We start from the raw sequence: 17756 nt of genomic DNA, 5'->3' as shown, positions 1-17756 counted from the left end.
GAATCAAATTGCTATGGTTTCATATTGAACTCTATTTTATGAATCTAAACAGAAAAAGTATAGGTTTATAGTCGGAAAAATAAGTTACAAGTCGTTTTTGTAAAGGTAGTCATTTCAGTCGAAAGAACGATGTCTAGATGACCATTTTAGAAAACATACTTCCACTTTGAGTTTAACCATAATTTTTGGATATAGTTTCATGTTCATAATAAAAATCATTTTCTCAGAATAACAACTTTTAAATCAAAGTTTATCATAGTTTTTAATTAACTAACCCAAAACAGCCCGCGGTGTTACTACGACGGCGTAAATCCGGTTTTACGGTGTTTTTCGTGTTTCCAGGTTTTAAATCATTAAGTTAGCATATCATATAGATATATAACATGTGTTTAGTTGATTTTAAAAGTCAAGTTAGAAGGATTAACTTTTGTTTGCGAACAAGTTTAGAATTAACTAAACTATGTTCTAGTGATTACAAGTTTAAACCTTCGAATAAGATAGCTTTATATGTATGAATCGAATGATGTTATGAACATCATTACTACCTTAAGTTCCTTGGATAAACCTACTGGAAAATAGAAAAATGGATCTAGCTTCAACGGATCCTTGGATGGCTCGAAGTTCTTGAAGCAGAATCATGACACGAAAACAAGTTCAAGTAAGATCATCACTTGAAATAAGATTGTTATAGTTATAGAAATTGAAACAAAGTTTGAATATGATTATTACCTTGTATTAGAATGATAACCTACTGTAAGAAACAAAGATTTCTTGAGGTTGGATGATCACCTTACAAGATTGGAAGTGAGCTAGCAAACTTGAAAGTATTCTTGATTTTATGTAACTAGAACTTGTAGAATTTATGAAGAACACTTAGAACTTGAAGATAGAACTTGAGAGAGATCAATTAGATGAAGAAAATTGAAGAATGAAAGTGTTTGTAGGTGTTTTTGGTCGTTGGTGTATGGATTAGATATAAAGGATATGTAATTTTGTTTTCATGTAAATAAGTCATGAATGATTACTCATATTTTTGTAATTTTATGAGATATTTCATGCTAGTTGCCAAATGATGGTTCCCACATGTGTTAGGTGACTCACATGGGCTGCTAAGAGCTAATCATTGGAGTGTATATACCAATAGTACATACATCTAAAAGCTGTGTATTGTACGAGTACGAATACGGGTGCATACGAGTAGAATTGTTGATGAAACTGAACGAGGATGTAATTGTAAGCATTTTTGTTAAGTAGAAGTATTTTGATAAGTGTATTGAAGTCTTTCAAAAGTGTATAAATACATATTAAAACACTACATGTATATACATTTTAACTGAGTCGTTAAGTCATCGTTAGCCGTTACATGTAAGTGTTGTTTTGAAACCTTTAGGTTAACGATCTTGTTAAATGTTGTTAACCCAATGTTTATAATATCAAATGAGATTTTAAATTATTATATTATCATGATATTATCATGTATGAATATCTATTAATATGATATATATACATTAAATGTCTTTACAACGATAATCGTTACATATATGTCTTGTTTAAAAATCATTAAGTTAGTAGTCTTGTTTTTACATATGTAGTTCATTGTTAAAATACTTAATGATATGTTTACTTATCATAGTATCATGTTAACTATATATATATCCATATATATGTCATCATATAGTTTTTACAAGTTTTAACGTTCGTGAATCACCGGTCAACTTGGGTGGTCAATTGTCTATATGAAACATATTTCAATTAATCAAGTCTTAACAAGTTTGATTGCTTAACATGTTGGAAATATTTAATCATGTAAATATCAATCTCAATTAATATATATAAACATGGAAAAGTTCGGGTCACTACAAATTGCACCGGACCGTCGATTTTCTCAAATCTTGAACGTGATTAGGGTTTGGTCTTGTACATTCGGGTTTGTTATTGTGATTTGATTAGGGTTTGTTCTTGTTCTTGTAAACTGATGATGATGATGTATCCTTCAGCGATCTTGGGAATGATGATGGATTGGGTCATCATCATTTAAATATATATTGAGAACCCACGGACGTATGAGATGGAATAGATATAAATATGTTGGTTTGTAAAATATAAATATATATATGATGTTTGATATAGTCATTTCTATCTAAACTTGCTTCCTCTATCATAACATTCTGTAAGAATATTTATATCTAGTTTAAAATGAACAGTTATTTGGTGAAGACAAATCTTTTTTTGAAATGATGAGAATACGACTAAGTTAGCCGTAGTTTGTTTTTAACTAATAAAATGGGGTTATTTAACTAATAAATACTCCTATGGATATGGATCCTGATATATAAGCAAAGTACGTACAATTTTTAAGTTTCACCTTAGACTGTGAGAAAGATTTTAGTGTGTGAAAATATTGAGTTTTGTTTGAAGATTTTATTGGAGGATATGAAGATGTTGAGTTTTGTTTGAAGATTTTGTTGGAGAAGATGAAGATTTTGTTTAATTTGAGAAGATTGGTATAAACGGACGAATATACCCTCACATGCGTGGCACATGTGAAGGGTTAACCATTAAAATTTAACTGCAGTTAGCCAGGGGTACCAACCACGCAAGTTACACAAAATCTAGGTACTAACTATGCAAAAATAAAAGTTTAGGTATTGTCATAATAGTGTAAACAAACCACATGTATCAACAGCGTAATTTTTTCACCAGGAAATGATAAATTACTTTATTATCGAGTTAATTTATTTGAAACCAAATAGGAGTATTACGGAGTAAATAAATAAATAACTAACTGTTATAATTCAGTAGGCTTATAACTACCTTTAGTGGTTTGGTTCGTGACTATAGGTTACTAATAAACTTAAAATAAGAGAGAGTAAAAGAATGGTGATGAAGTATATTCTATATGTGTGAATTCGTGTATCATTGATTACAATCGATCACATATATATATAGTACAATAATTCACTGTGTAGAACAGTAATATCCGTGAATTATATTGTGATTCATCATATTTGTTGATTACCAACTTTACTTTAATATTGTCGGCCACTTGACATATAACACTTCCCCTTGGACGACAATTTTGTTTTATTAAGATCAACTACAAGTTACTGCCTCATTAAAAACCTTGCTAAAGAAAAACCCAGTGGGATAAAAACTTTAGCCAAGGGAAAAAGAGTGCAGCATAGAGTTGACTCCCCCTCAAGTAGACATTGCTGAGTCGTCACATCTTTTGAACATGCCTCATGCCAATATTGTGAACACTTTCTTTTACCTCATTATCAGCTGATTTTCTTTTTCAAGGATTTTTATCTTTGGAACCAATTGATCTCCCACGTTTCTGGCGTGACAAAGACTCAAGAGTGACTTTATTGTCAGCTTTTGGAATTTCAATTCAAGCTGGAGCATTTGCTGCTGGTATATATGATTTAGTTACCTTTTTTGTATCTGTAAATGCATCGGGTAATTTATTCGCAAGTTCTTGCATATGCATTATTTTATGAACTTCGGTCTCGCATTCTTTTGTACGAGGATCAAGATACATTAATTAAGGTTCACACCATGAAATATCATTTTCTTTATTTTTTATTTCTCCCCCTAATCTAGGGAACAATGTTTCATTAAAGTGACAATCAGCAAAACGTGCTGTAAAAACATCACCCGTTACGGGTTCAATATATCTTATTATTGAAGATGTTTCATATCCAACATATATTCCCATCCTTCTTTGAGGACCCATTTTAGTGCGTTGTGGTGGTGCGATAGGGACATAAACTGCACAACCAAATGTTCTAAGATGGGAAATATTTGGTTGATGGCCAAAAGCAAGTTGCAAGGGAGAATATGTATGACTTGCACTTGGTCTAATACGAATCAATGATGCAGCATGCAAAATTGCGTGGCCCCATACAGATACTGGGAGTTTTGTTCTCATTATCAATGGTCTAGCTATTAGCTGCACTCGTTTAATTAATGATTCAGCTAAACCATTTTGTGTATGCACATGAGCAACGGGATGTTCAACAATAATCCCAATAGACATGCAAAAGTTATTAAATGCTTGAGACGTAAACTCATCGGCATTATCTAGTCTCACCCTTTTAATAGTATAATCAGGGAAATGTGCTCTCAATTTAATAATTTGAGCAAGAAATTTTGCAAATGCCACATTTCGACTTGATAATAGACAAACATGAGACCATCTACTAGATGCGTCTATTAGAACCATAAAATATCTAAATGGTCCACATGGTAGATGAATTGGTCCACATATATCACCTTGAATTCTTTCAAGAAACATTGGTGATTCTTTTTCAACCTTAAGAGGTGATGGTCTTATTATCAACTTTCCAAGTGAGCATGATGTACATGGGATAAGTGCATCATGAGGGATCCTTTGATCCACCAATGGATGTCCATGTGTATTTTGTATTATTCTTTTCATCATTGTTGATCCTGGGTGACCTAATCTCTCATGTCACAAACTGATCATTACAGGATCACATGACTTTTATTTAACTACCACATTTACTTCAGGTACATTTATATGTGTATAATGTAAACCAGAATGAAGTCTTGGTAGTTTTTCAATTACACGATTCTTATCAGTGATACTTAAATATTTTTCATTTTCTGTTGTCACTGACTGATAATCATATCCATTTTGGTATATGTCAGAGAAACTTAATAAATTTCTCTTTGACATGGGAGAAAATAAGACATTATTTATCAGAAAATTCGTACCATTTGGTAATATGAATTTTGCCTTTCCTATTCCTTTTATTAAATCTGCAGGACCTGATATAGTATGTACCGTTCCTTCTGTTGCTTTAAAATCAGTGAAATATTTTTTAGATTTGAGTATAGTGTGTGTGGTACCACTGTCTGCAATACAAAGATCTCCACCATTTGACTGATTTTTCACTCCAGCAGTATACATGATGAACTTTAGAAAAAAAAACATGAGAAACAAATAATGAGTACATAGTTCATCAATATATTATATTCAAAATATGTTACAAATGATAGCACATAATAAGGAAATATGTAGTAAACTAGATATGGTGTAGATTGAAAGTCTACAACCATTTATTTAACGTGAACATATAATAGGATATATATATATATATATATATATATATATATATATATATATATATATATATATATATATATATATATATATATATATATATATATATGTATATATATTAGAAATTTATTCATTAAAGTAGTCACAAGTTGGCTCAGTGATTTTTGTATCAAGGTCATCCACAAGGTTTGCTTCTTTTCCTTTTCCCTTTAGGGATTCTTGATACCGATTAAAAGTATGCTGATTTGTTCGGCAGTTTTTAGACCAGTGGCCAATTTTACCACATCGGTAATAAGAATTTTCAACATTCTTTGAAGAGCCTTCTTCAACATTGTGATTTGTGGGATTGTATGGTGTTTGAATTTTATAATTTTGTGGATTATTATTTCTTTGTCCACGATCGCGACCACCACGACCACGACTATGACCATTACCATAAGGGTGATTTCGAACATAGTTATGATTTTTATTATTGTTATGGTAATTTCCATGATGATGGTTTTGGCCAATATGACCACGACCTTGTCCACGTCCTCGTCCAAGTGCATTTCTTCTTTTATTATTATTATTGTTAATAGCATTAGCTTCAGGAAATGCTAGCGCACCGGTAAAACGAGATTCTTGATTATTCATCAGTAATTTTTTATTCACTTCTGCAACTAAGAGATAAGTTTGAAGTTTGGAAAAAGTTTTGTAATTCTGCAATCTTAAATTTTCTTGCACAGTTATGTTTGCAGAATGAATTGTGGAGAAAGTTTTCTCCATCATACCAGCATCACTTATTTCTTGACCACAGAATTGAAGCTTTAAACGGATCTTGAACATGGCCGAGCTGTATTCACTTACCTTTTTGAAATCTTGGAACCTTAGATTTCTCCATTCTTCCCTCGCAGCTGGGAGTAATATTTCCTTTTGATTATCGAATCTACTCTTGATACTTTTCCATAAAACATGTGGATCTTTGATAGTGAGAAACATATGTTTTAAGGTGGTATCAATATGTTTGCGAATAAAAGCAATTGATTTTAATTTATCTTGATCGGAACAAGTATTGTTTTCTTTTAAAGTTTCTAGAATACCCAATGATCCAATATTTATTTATACGTCCATAACCCATGATGTGTAGTTTGTTCCCGATACGTCTAAGGCATCAAACTCAAGCTTTTATAAGTTTGACATTTTCTATTTTCAGAAAGATGAACAACATAAATCATAATCAATTTTTTTTTCATAGACAAATAACAACATGAAATTAGAATTAGTTTAGATTCATAAATAGCAAACAACGGAATAATGATATGATTTTAAATAATAAAACCATAAGGGAAGGATAGAATATAGGTTCATCTAGTGGTGTACAAGCAACAAGGATGATAGCTATTATGACCAATACAGTAGGGAAAATCATCCTTGAGTTAATCATCTTTTAAAATATTTTTTTAAGAGTAGTAATTTGAGAAAATGAAGATTGATTTGTGAAAATGTGAAAACGGGTATGTTTAATTTATATTTGAAAAATATAGTCGTTGTAACATCGTCAATCGACGTTAACAACCGTTATGTATATATATGACCGTTGTAGCGTTGTTAATTAATGTTAATCGACCGTTATGTACTCGTTGTATTAATAATAATTTTAATAAAAGAATTTTATTAGTATAAATATGATTACTATAAAATACATTTAGTATAAATACGTTTAGTATAAATATGAAGATTAAGAGAATAAACATATTATGCATAAATAATAAATTTAAGAATAAACATTAGTATGCATGAAATAAATAATTATAAATGTTAGATAACATAAATATAAATGTTAGTGAAGTTAATAAGAGTTAGATTACAGAAATATAATTCAGGCGGTATAATCGACCATATATAATATAAATATAAATGTTAATGAAGTTAATAAAAGTTAGATTACAGAAATATAATTTAGGCGGTATAACCGACAATATATAACATAAATATAAATGTTAATGAAGTTAATAAAAGTTAGATTACAGAAATATAATTTAAGCGGTATAACCGACCATATATAACATAAATATAAATGTTAATGAAGTTAATAAAAGTTAGATTACAGAAATATAATTTAGGCGCTATAACTGACCATATATAACATAAATATAAATGTTAGTTATGATGATAATAATATTTATCTTACTAATAAATAATAGAAGATATCGTTAAAGATTTTTTTTATTACCTTGATTATACGGAGCACTTCGTGCTGATAACGTGTTATAATTCAGTAGGCTTATAACTACATTTAGTAGTTTGGTTCGTGACTATAGGTTACTAATAAACTTAAAATAAGAGAGAGTAAAAGAATGGTGATGAAATATATTCTATATGTGTGAATTCGTGTATCATTGATTACAATCGATCATATATATATATATATATATATATATATATATATATATATATATATATATATATATATATATATATATATATATATATATATATATATATATATATATATATTACAATAATTCACTGTGTATAACAGTAATATATACGTGAATAATTTTGTGATTCATCATATTTGTTGATTACCAACTTTACTTTAATATTGTCGGGCACTTTATATAACACTAACTGTTATAAAATATCTAGATTGGATGTTAATTTTATTATTATTATATTTCTTGCATAGTAATATTTTATGCTATAAATAGACATGTATGGTAACCATTTAAGGCGTACCATTTCTCTTGAAATATCAATATCAATATTTCTTCTCTCCTTCTTCTCTCTTTTTCTCTCTTTGTTCTTATAACCATTAAAGGTAGTTATAAGCCTACTGAATTATAACACGTTATCAGCACGAAGAGCTTAGTGTAATCAAAGGATATCTCAAACGATCACGAGTCACTAATCAAGGTATGAAATTATTAAGGTTTTTCAGACTCGGACATATCAAATTTTGGACTACTAACATTTTGAACTACTAATTTTTATTAAGTTCTTAGTGCATTTGTATTGTTCTTATTATATGGTTGGCTCTGCCACCTAAATTATATATGATCGACACTGTCGCCTAACTATCATTTATGTTTACTAACTTTTATTAACTTCACTAACATTTATATTTATGTTATTTAAGTTATATATGGCCGGTTATACCGCCTGAATTATATTTTATGTAATCTAACTCTTATTAACTTCACTAACATTTATATTTATGTTAATAAGACCTCATGATTGTACGCAACACGTCATTTGACAACACGGTACTTTATGTACGCAACACGTCATTTGACAACACGGTACCATGGGTCGAGATTAATTCCGATCAATACGAATACAATGGGATCTTTATATGTTATCTAACATTTATGATTACTTATGCAATTAATCATTATTTATTTCATGCATACTAATGTTTATTCTTAAAATTTATTATTTATGTATAATTTCTTATTTTGGTTGATCGTTTATGGTGTCTGCTCCAGAAAGTAAGCTTCAAAGATGAATGGTAGGTAAGGGTTTGTTTGTTTTATGGATCCTGATTATTTTACTCCATATAATTTTTTTTACCAGTTAAAAAAATGGGGAAAGCAACACGTAGGCTACTAACCCAACTACCCACTTTCAGTGAAGGAACATGTGGTCTAGTAACTTTAAATATCCACTTTCAAAACGACTAAAATAAGGTGTTTCCATAAAAAAAAAGAATTCGTGATTTTGATTTTAGATACCAAGTACATGAAGAAATATTGGTATGTAAGGAAGTGGGTAATTTTAGATACAGAGAATGAACCAATGAAAAAGATAAAGAGTAAACATACAGGTGGGTGTTATGTAAATACGTGTCTCACCAATAACCTCTCACTAATAATCTTGTCAACCTAACACTAAGAAAGTAGTTGAATCTCAAAAGAAAGTTACGAGTTCAGAAAGACAAAAGTACTGTTTACCGAGTCAACAAAAATTAAAAAGGGTAATATAGAAGTAATAGTAGAAAAAGATAATCGAAACATTAGTTACTCCGTAATTTCTATTTTAACATGTATAATTTATTAGTATTATTAAATTATGTGATAATTAAATCTAACTTTGGAACCAAGATAGATGTTTAGTTATATGCGAAAGTGTAGGATATGTTACCTAGCTCTATTCGTGACAACAAAATAATTACTCGTATATTTTGAGACATGCATGAGTAAATCAAGGATTTCGATATGTGCAAAATACTAAATTACTAACATGATGCATTTAACTCAGTAGAAAGTTCTTTTTAAACAAAAAGTTTTTTTTATAATTTACGGGTAACGTAAAAAAAAAGTTTTTTTATGGAACAACAGTCGTTAATTATTACTCGGTTACTTCTCAAATTAAAGTACGGAGTACATTTGTCTATGTTAAAAAAAAAAAAAAAAAAAAACTTTTTCTAAACTTGTCAAATGTTTCGTTAAAAACGTGACCGTTGAAAAAAAAAAGGAGGTTGAATAATAAAACTTAAAAAAAAAAACAAATTATTTTTTTAAGAGTGTGCATCAAAATGGCCCGTTTAATAATGGGGAGTTAAAAAGATAGTCAAATTGTTTCAACGAACAAGGGTTCAATTGGATGTCTCTTAAAAAAAATCCGCGGGTACGGGTGATGGATCCAATGGATCCGCATCCACGACCCGCGGGTGCTATCCCTAATTGTGACAAGTACAAATCAACTAAAAGTCTAAAAAATAAATGCTCTTATAGGGACCAAATGTTCACAATAATTGCCTAAGCTAGATATGAAACAAATAGTTCATAAAAAAAAAAAAAAGGTCGTTGTGCGTTTTCGGGATGATAGCCGAAATACACTTACAAAAGTAGGTCAGCCGTCAATTCTTTATGGCCATATCAACGTAGATCAATAAAATCATTTATGGTTTTGATAAAAGATTAATTAAAAATTAATTGTTTTTTAGTCTTGGATTCTCGGTAACAAAAGCAAAGGTTGTTTTTGGTTGCCACAACAAACAAGACAGAGGTTGTTGACTTTTGTTGTTAAACATGGCACAAGTGAACAATAACAATAGATTATTGTTTTTGAAAAGAATAATGATGCGTTAATTTTATTGTATAAAATAAAATTAAAGAAAATGGTTTTCATTGATGACTATGAACAAACGCAAACAAAGTGTTTGTGGTATTTGGTGATTAAAAAAAAAAGTGCATCTAAAGCTTCTACTGAAAATAATATGCATCTAAAGCTTCTACTGAAAATTAATGTGCAAGGTACAACGTATAACTATATGGTCAAATTCATTTGAGCCTTCGGAGTCACAAGTATATGATGTATATATATATTACTCAATTAACAAAATAGTAAATCTAAATTAATTCATATGAATAGTAAAACGAAATTAATTAATTTACTATTCACATAAAAAAGCGCATATGATAAAAAGCGCATCGCATATGATAAGCGCATATGATAAAAAGCGAATATGATGAAAAGCACAACGCATATGATGAAAATCGCATATGATTAAAAGCGCATATGGTGAAAAACACAGCGCATATGATTAAAAGCGTATATGGTGAAAAGGATATATGATAAAAAAAAAAACACATATGGTGATTTATAAAAAAAAAAAAAAAACACATATGGTGATTAATGGAAAGCACATATGGTGATTAATGAAAATTATATTGTGAAAAAGAATCACAAATGTTTCTTGAAAGAATTCAAGGTAAGATATATGAACCAATTCATCCATCATGTGAACCATTTTGATATTTCATGGTTCTAATAGACGCATCTAGCGGATGGTCTCATATTTGTATGTTATCAAGCCGTAATATGGCATTTGCAAAGTTTCTTGCACAAATTATTAAATTGAGAACACATTATTCTGTTACACCATTAAAAGGATGAGACTTGATAATGCTGGTGAGTTAACATCTCAAGCATTTAATGATCATTATATATCTACAGGGATTGTTGTTGAACATCCAGTTGCTCATGTGCATACACAAAATTGGTTTAGCTGAATCAATAGATAAACGCTTACAGCTAATAACTAGACAATTGATAATGAGTACAAATCTCTCAATATTTATATGTGGACATGTAAATTTACATGCTGCGACATTAATTCGCATTATACCATGTGGAAGTCGTAAATATTTTCACTTAATACTTGATTTTGGCCAAGAGCCAAATATTTTCTACCTTAAAACATTGGTTGTGCAGTGTATGTTCCAATTGTATCACCACAACACAATAAAATGGTTCTTCAAAGAAAGATGATAATATATTTTGGATATAAAACATCTTCAATCATAAGATATATTGAACCCATGATGGGTGATGTTTTTACAGCACGTTTTGCTGATTGTCATTTTAATAAAACATTGTTCCCTAGATTAGGGGGAGAAATAAAAATAAAAAATAAAATGATGCTTCATGATGTGAACATCAATTAAGGTATATTGAACTCGCACAAAAGAATGTGAAACAAAAGTTCAAAAATAATGCATATGCAAGAACTTGCAAATTAATTACTTTATGCATTTACAAATATAAAAAAGTGACTAAATCATATATACCAGCGATAAATGCTCCAGCTCGAACTGAAATTCCAAAAGCTGGCAATAATGTCACTGTTGAGTCTTTGCCACGCATCAAACGTGGAAGATCAATTGGTTCCGAAGATAAAAATCCTCGAAAAAGAAAATCAGCTGATAATGAGGTAAGAGAAAGTGTTCAAGAAGAACCACAAATCAATATTCCTTCTGCAGAGGATATTGATAAATGTAAATACTAAAATTGCGATAAATTATGCAATATTATGGAACCGAAATGAAACTAAAATCTCTATGAGATATTTTCATATAATGTTACAATGACATCATGAATAAAGATGATGATCTGGAACTAAAATCTGTCATTGAATATACAAAATGGACATGATTGAGCTCAATGGAAAGGAGCAATAAGAGCTGAATTAGAATCGCTCGATAAAAGAAAAGTTTTCGGATCAATCGTTATCACTTTTAAAGATGTGAAACGTATGGGATACAAATGAATTTTTATCCAAAAAGAAATGTGCAAATGAAGTTACAAGGCAAAACTAGACTTGTAACTCAATATTTCCCACAAAGACCAAAAATGAATTAGGAGGAAAACTTATCCTCCTGTAATGGATACAATTACTTATTAGATACTTAATCAACCTGGTAGTTATTTAAATGCATCTCATGAATGTTGTTACTACTTATCTGTATGGATCACTTAATAGTGATATATATGAATATACCTAAAGGGTTAAGGTATCATAAGCATCTAATGTAAAACCCAAGGGAATATATTCCATTAAATCACAAAGATTTCTAAATGGGTTTATACAAATGGGACGTATGTGGTATAACCGATTAAATGACTACTTGATAAAAAAAGGGTATACATATAAACTTATTTTGCACGTACGTTTTATAAAAACAATGTTCGGATATGTGATCGTAGTTGTTTATGTCAATGTTCTTAACATCATATGAACAAATAAAGAAATCTATGAAATCATTCAACTTCTAAAGAATTATTTTGAAATGAAAGATCTTAAAAAAAACCAAGTATTACCTTGGATTGCAAATTCAGCATATGCCTAATGATTTACTTGTACATCAAACAACTTATACCGAAAAAAATTTAAAACATTTTTTTTTAAAGACAAACTCATTGTTGTTAGATCACTCAATATTGACACTGATCTATTCCATCCCTGCGAAGATCATGAAAATCTTAACAGATCGGAAGTTCCATTTTTTTAGTGCAATTGAGGTTCTTATGTATCTTATAGATTGTACAAGACCTGACATTTCTCTTGCAGTTAATTTGTTGGCAAGATTCAGCTCAAATGACAATGGAGCAGGATCAAACACATATTTTGATACCCTTGAGGAACTGCTTATTTAAAATTATTTTATTCTAACGCTTCAAAACAAGATTTGGTTGATTATGTATATGCAGGTCATTCATCAAATCCTCATAAAGATAAATCTCAAACTCGATATGTATTCCTAAATGGAGGTACCACAAAATCATGGCGTTCTTAAAATAAACACTTGTTGCAACATCATCAAATCATGACGAAGTGATTGTATTATATGAAACTACTCGAAAATGTGTTTGGTTGAGATCAATGACACAAATCATTAATGATTCTTGTGGACTAGAACGCTATAAAAGACCAACAACTATCTTCACCAATAACTATATATGAAGATAATGCAGCTTGCATAATACAAATGAAAGAAGAGTATCAAAAGTGACAGAACAAAATATAAATGTTGATGAGGCGCCAAAACCATAGACGATCTTAACGGTCATAAGTTTGATGGAAAAGAATGGTATGTTGGTAAGGCTCAGAAAAGACTACAAGAGAATAGGAATTGAAACAAGGGTTTGAGCAAACCATGAAGGAGACTGTAGACAAATCACAGGGGCTAAACTTGTACATAAAAGATTTAGATGATACAGTTTCAGATGAAAACCTCAGATTTTTCTCATATACTCAAGATATCGTAAAAGACAACCAGATTAAAATGAGATACGTTCAATCAAAAACTCTGCTGATCTTTATACCAAAGCACTGCTAACTGCTATTTTCAGAACACACGTTCATAATATTGGCATGAGGCATGTTCAGAAGATGTAACAACTCAGACGTTGCCTACTTGAGGGGGAGTCAACTCTATGCTGCACTCTTTTTCCCTTAGCTAAAGTTTTATCCAATGGGTTTTCTTTAACAAGGTTTTTAACGAGGCAGTACTAGTTATTCTCTAATAAAATTGTCATCCAAGGGGGAGTGTTATAAAATATCTAGATTGGATGTTAATTTTATTATTATTATATTTCTTGCATAGTAATATTTTATGCTATAAATAGACATGTATGGTAACCATTTAAAGCGTACCATTTCTCTTAAAATATCAATATCAATATTTCTTCTCTCATTCTTCTCTCTTTTTCTCTGTTTGTTCTTATATTAAAGGTAGTTATAAACGTACTGAATTAGTATATTTATTCGCGGAAAAACGAAAAACATACAAAACCAAATTACCATCCGGAAAGGCAAAAGCCAAATCAAACTAATACAGTTCTCCAAATCGGGAACGAATCCGGATAATGATCGAATCGGGTGAAACATCGAGAACCCTAATCAGCCATTTTCTCATGTTCAGAACCCTAAATTGGCATTCGCACTAAAAGCAAAGTTTCTACTCCAATATTGTCGTTTAACGTCCTTGTCCTACAATAATCAGACTCTAGCTCTTCAATATCTTGATACATACACACACCTACATCTGCATATTCGGTAATTAATTATCTCTCTGATAAGATACTGACCATGTATAATAACCTATTTTGTTACTGTTTACTGCTCGTTCTTTTATACAGTAGTTTTTAATATTGTATATACGTCTATTCATATTCATATTAATATTTTGTATGCATTTAATTATTTGTGCATATATATTTTAACTGAAGTCGAGTAATTGATGATATATAGTATCTGTTAGTATTGCAATATCTTGTGTGATTTCACAGTATTAGTGCGATGCTAAGAAATTACTATAAATTTAATCATCTATACTAATTAATTTTACGATTTCATTGAGTTTAAGAATGGTGTAGTTTTAGTGTAAGATAAACGTCAGGACTGCACGGTTTTTTAAGTTGGTCAAGGTCAAGAAGTAGTAGTACTTTTGTTATTGAGTATGCTTCAAAACTGAATTAAATAGTAGCATTTATTCAAATCTGATGCACTGTAAATATTAGGGTAGTTATGTTGTGCTCGATGCACCGAAATTAAATTGTGAATCATCTATACTGCTTAATTTTTTTGAATTCAACGAGGTTAAGAGGCAGTAAGTGCTGTCAAATATAATGTAAAACTGAATTATTAGTACTATTAGAGTAGTTAGACTAATATGGCTGATCAGTGGCGGAACCAGAATTTTTTTAACCGGAGACGAATTTTTTTTTTTAAAAGCGTATCAATTTTTTTTGGGCTAAATATGGAGGCTTTTGGGCAAAATATGGAGGTTTTTTTTGGCAAAATATGGAGATTTTAGGGGCAAAGTATTGAGGTTTTTGGGCAAAATATGGAGACTTTTGGGCAGGAAAAAATCCACCGGGAGCAAAGTGAAAAAATCTAAAATTTTTGCATTAAAATTTTGAAATTGACTGTGGGCATCTGCCCCTCTCTGTCCCTACATACTTTTCCCACTGTGGCTGATGCACAAAAAGTTTTATGGTTAAAATGCTGTGTGTGAAATCATAGTGTAACTCAAACACTTGTGTTGTCTTGATGAATTCATTGAGGTTAAATAGTGCTTTTGTTGCTGAAGATGTTGCAGAACGAGATTGATCTGTGTTATATTCTTTTTACGTTTGGTAAAATTCATCTGATATCTGTGTTACATTGAACAGAAAGCTATAACGATTGGTTAACATGGAAGAAATTGGGGCTGATGCTTCCTCGATAATGGCACCTTTAGCCAAATGGAAAACTGAATTTGGAAAAGCGTTTCAGTTCTATCTTGATAAATCGACACCGCTTCCTGTCCATAGGTGGCTCGGGACACTTGCTGTTGCAGTGGTTTATGTGTTGCGGGTTTATTATATTGAAGGGTTTTACATTATCTCGTATGGGCTTGGAATTTATATCCTGAACTTGTTAATTGGATTCCTCTCACCGAAGGTTGACCCAGAGCTAGAAGCTTTGGATGGGGCTTCGTTGCCTACGAAAGAATCAGATGAGTTTCGGCCCTTTATTCGACGCCTTCCCGAATTCAAGTTCTGGTGAGTCTTTATGTTACATATAATTTTCTAAATTCAGTTGTCCATATCTCAAAAAGTTCTAATAGTTAGCAAGGCTACACATGTTATATGCATCATGTATACATTAGTATTCATAATGTCAGGTATGCAATGACAAAGGCTTTCATGGTGGCTTTTTTGATGACATTTTTTTCTCTGTTTGACGTTCCTGTTTTTTGGCCAATACTACTCTGCTACTGGATTGTTCTATTTGCCCTCACAATGAAGCGTCAAATCATGCACATGATTAAATACAAATATGTCCCATTCAACATTGGGAAGCAGGTAAACCACTTAAGTTTTCAATAACTAAATCCCAACCACCCAAAGGATATGTTTAACTCTTATTTTTCTCCCTTATATAATAGTAAATTTTTAATTTTTAATTTTTATATACTTTTTCAGATATACGGAAGAAGTAAGTCTCCTTCAGCGGGTGATTCACCAGTTCATCGAGGTTGAATAAGCAAGAAGCAGTTAGGATTCAAGATAGTGTAGGACTAACTCTGATTTCGAGTATTTTAGAACTAACTGCAATTATACCACAGTGGAAACAATCTTAAATTGTTGGTTAAGCACAAATTATTCCCTTTTAAGATGATATGATTCCCTAATAATGATACTGTCTGCTGGTTTATATGCAACATATGTATCAAATACAAAGTGGGCTGTTTGTTTTTGAAGTTGATAAGAGCTTAAGGTATGTATAATTGCATTTTGACCCCACCAAATGGAATTTTGGCCCATGGTGGTGCCAGATCAGATGTTTGTCATACTTGTATGTACCTGATTGGTACAACCATTTCTCAACTACCAACCATTGAAAGTCACCAAGCTCATTTTAAATAACTTTCTGACTGTTATAAAAGTTAAATTGGATGTTAATTTTATTATTATTATAGATATTGTATAGTAGATTTTTTGAGTATAAATATGTGTGTTATGAGTTTATAAAACACACACTAAATATATTCTCTCATATTCTCTCATATTCTCTCTATATACTTATTAGTAGTCTACAGTCAAGAACTAGGCCACTAAAGGTAGTTATAAGCCTACTGAATTATAACACGTTATCAGCACGAAGTGCTCCGTATAATCAAGGTTTATCTAAGCAAGCACACGTCACTAATCAAGGTAAGAAATTATCTAACTTTTATTAACTTCACTAACATTTATATTTATGTTATTTAAGTTATATATGGTCGGTTATACCGCCTGAATTATATTTCTGTAATCTAACTTTTATTAACTTCACTAACATTTATATTTATGTTATTTAAGTTATATATGGTCGGTTATACCGCCTGAATTATATTTCTGTAATCTAACTTTTATTAACTTCACTAACATTTATATTTATGTTATTTAAGTTATATATGGTCGGTTATACCGCCTGAATTATATTTCTGTAATCTAACTTTCATTAACTTCACTAACATTTATATTTATGTTATTTAAGTTATATATGGTCGGTTATACCACCTGAATTATATTTTCTGTAATCTGACTCTTATTAACTTCACTAACATTTATATTTATGTTAATAAGACCTCATGATTGTACGCAACACGTCATTTGACAACACGGTACCATGGGTCGAGATTAATTCCGATCAATACGAATACGATGGGGTCTTTATATGTTATCTAACATTTATGATTACTTATGCAATTAATCATTATTTATTTCATGCATACTAATGTTTATTCTTAAAAGTAAATCTTAAAAGTTAAAATAAGAAAAAATAGTTTGTATTTTTATTAAAAGAAAATCTTAAAAGTTAAAATAAGAAAAAGTAGTTTGTATTTTTATTAAAAGTAAATCTTAAAAGTTA

The 17756-nt window shown here is 30.4% G+C and overlaps 1 protein-coding gene across 3 annotated transcripts; it reads left to right on the top strand.

Moving 5' to 3' along the window:
- Positions 1-14139: 14139 nt before the first annotated feature.
- Positions 14140-16771, top strand: LOC139892332 (protein RER1B-like). 3 transcript variants are annotated; one of them, XM_071875397.1, is made up of 4 exons: positions 14140-14411; positions 15534-15901; positions 16009-16204; positions 16325-16771. In XM_071875397.1, the coding sequence occupies exons 2-4, from the start codon at positions 15552-15554 to the stop codon at positions 16379-16381; spliced, it is 603 nt and encodes a 200-aa protein (XP_071731498.1). In that variant the 5' UTR covers positions 14140-14411; positions 15534-15551; the 3' UTR covers positions 16382-16771. The 3 variants fall into 3 exon arrangements, with proteins under 3 accessions (XP_071731498.1, XP_071731499.1, XP_071731497.1); XM_071875398.1 differs by having other exon boundaries at positions 15530-15901; positions 16024-16204; XM_071875396.1 differs by having other exon boundaries at positions 15530-15901.
- Positions 16772-17756: the final 985 nt, after the last annotated feature.

Source organism: Rutidosis leptorrhynchoides, chromosome 2 (genome assembly GCF_046630445.1).
Source record: "Rutidosis leptorrhynchoides isolate AG116_Rl617_1_P2 chromosome 2, CSIRO_AGI_Rlap_v1, whole genome shotgun sequence".
Taxonomy (NCBI): domain Eukaryota; kingdom Viridiplantae; phylum Streptophyta; class Magnoliopsida; order Asterales; family Asteraceae; genus Rutidosis; species Rutidosis leptorrhynchoides.
Note: the sequence above shows the minus strand (reverse complement) of the source record. Positions and strands in the feature narration are given on the sequence as shown.

What these genes read in the sequence shown, in the direction of transcription:
- LOC139892332 (XM_071875397.1), top strand. Translation starts at nt 15,552, where the DNA reads ATGGAAGAAATTGGGGCTGATGCTTCCTCGATAATGGCACCTTTAGCC. An exon ending in CTTCCCGAATTCAAGTTCTG is followed by an intron (nt 15,902 to 16,008) that starts GTGAGTCTTTAT and finishes TGTATACATTAG; the next exon opens with TATTCATAATGTCAGGTATG. An exon ending in CATTCAACATTGGGAAGCAG is followed by an intron (nt 16,205 to 16,324) that starts GTAAACCACTTA and finishes ATACTTTTTCAG; the next exon opens with ATATACGGAAGAAGTAAGTC.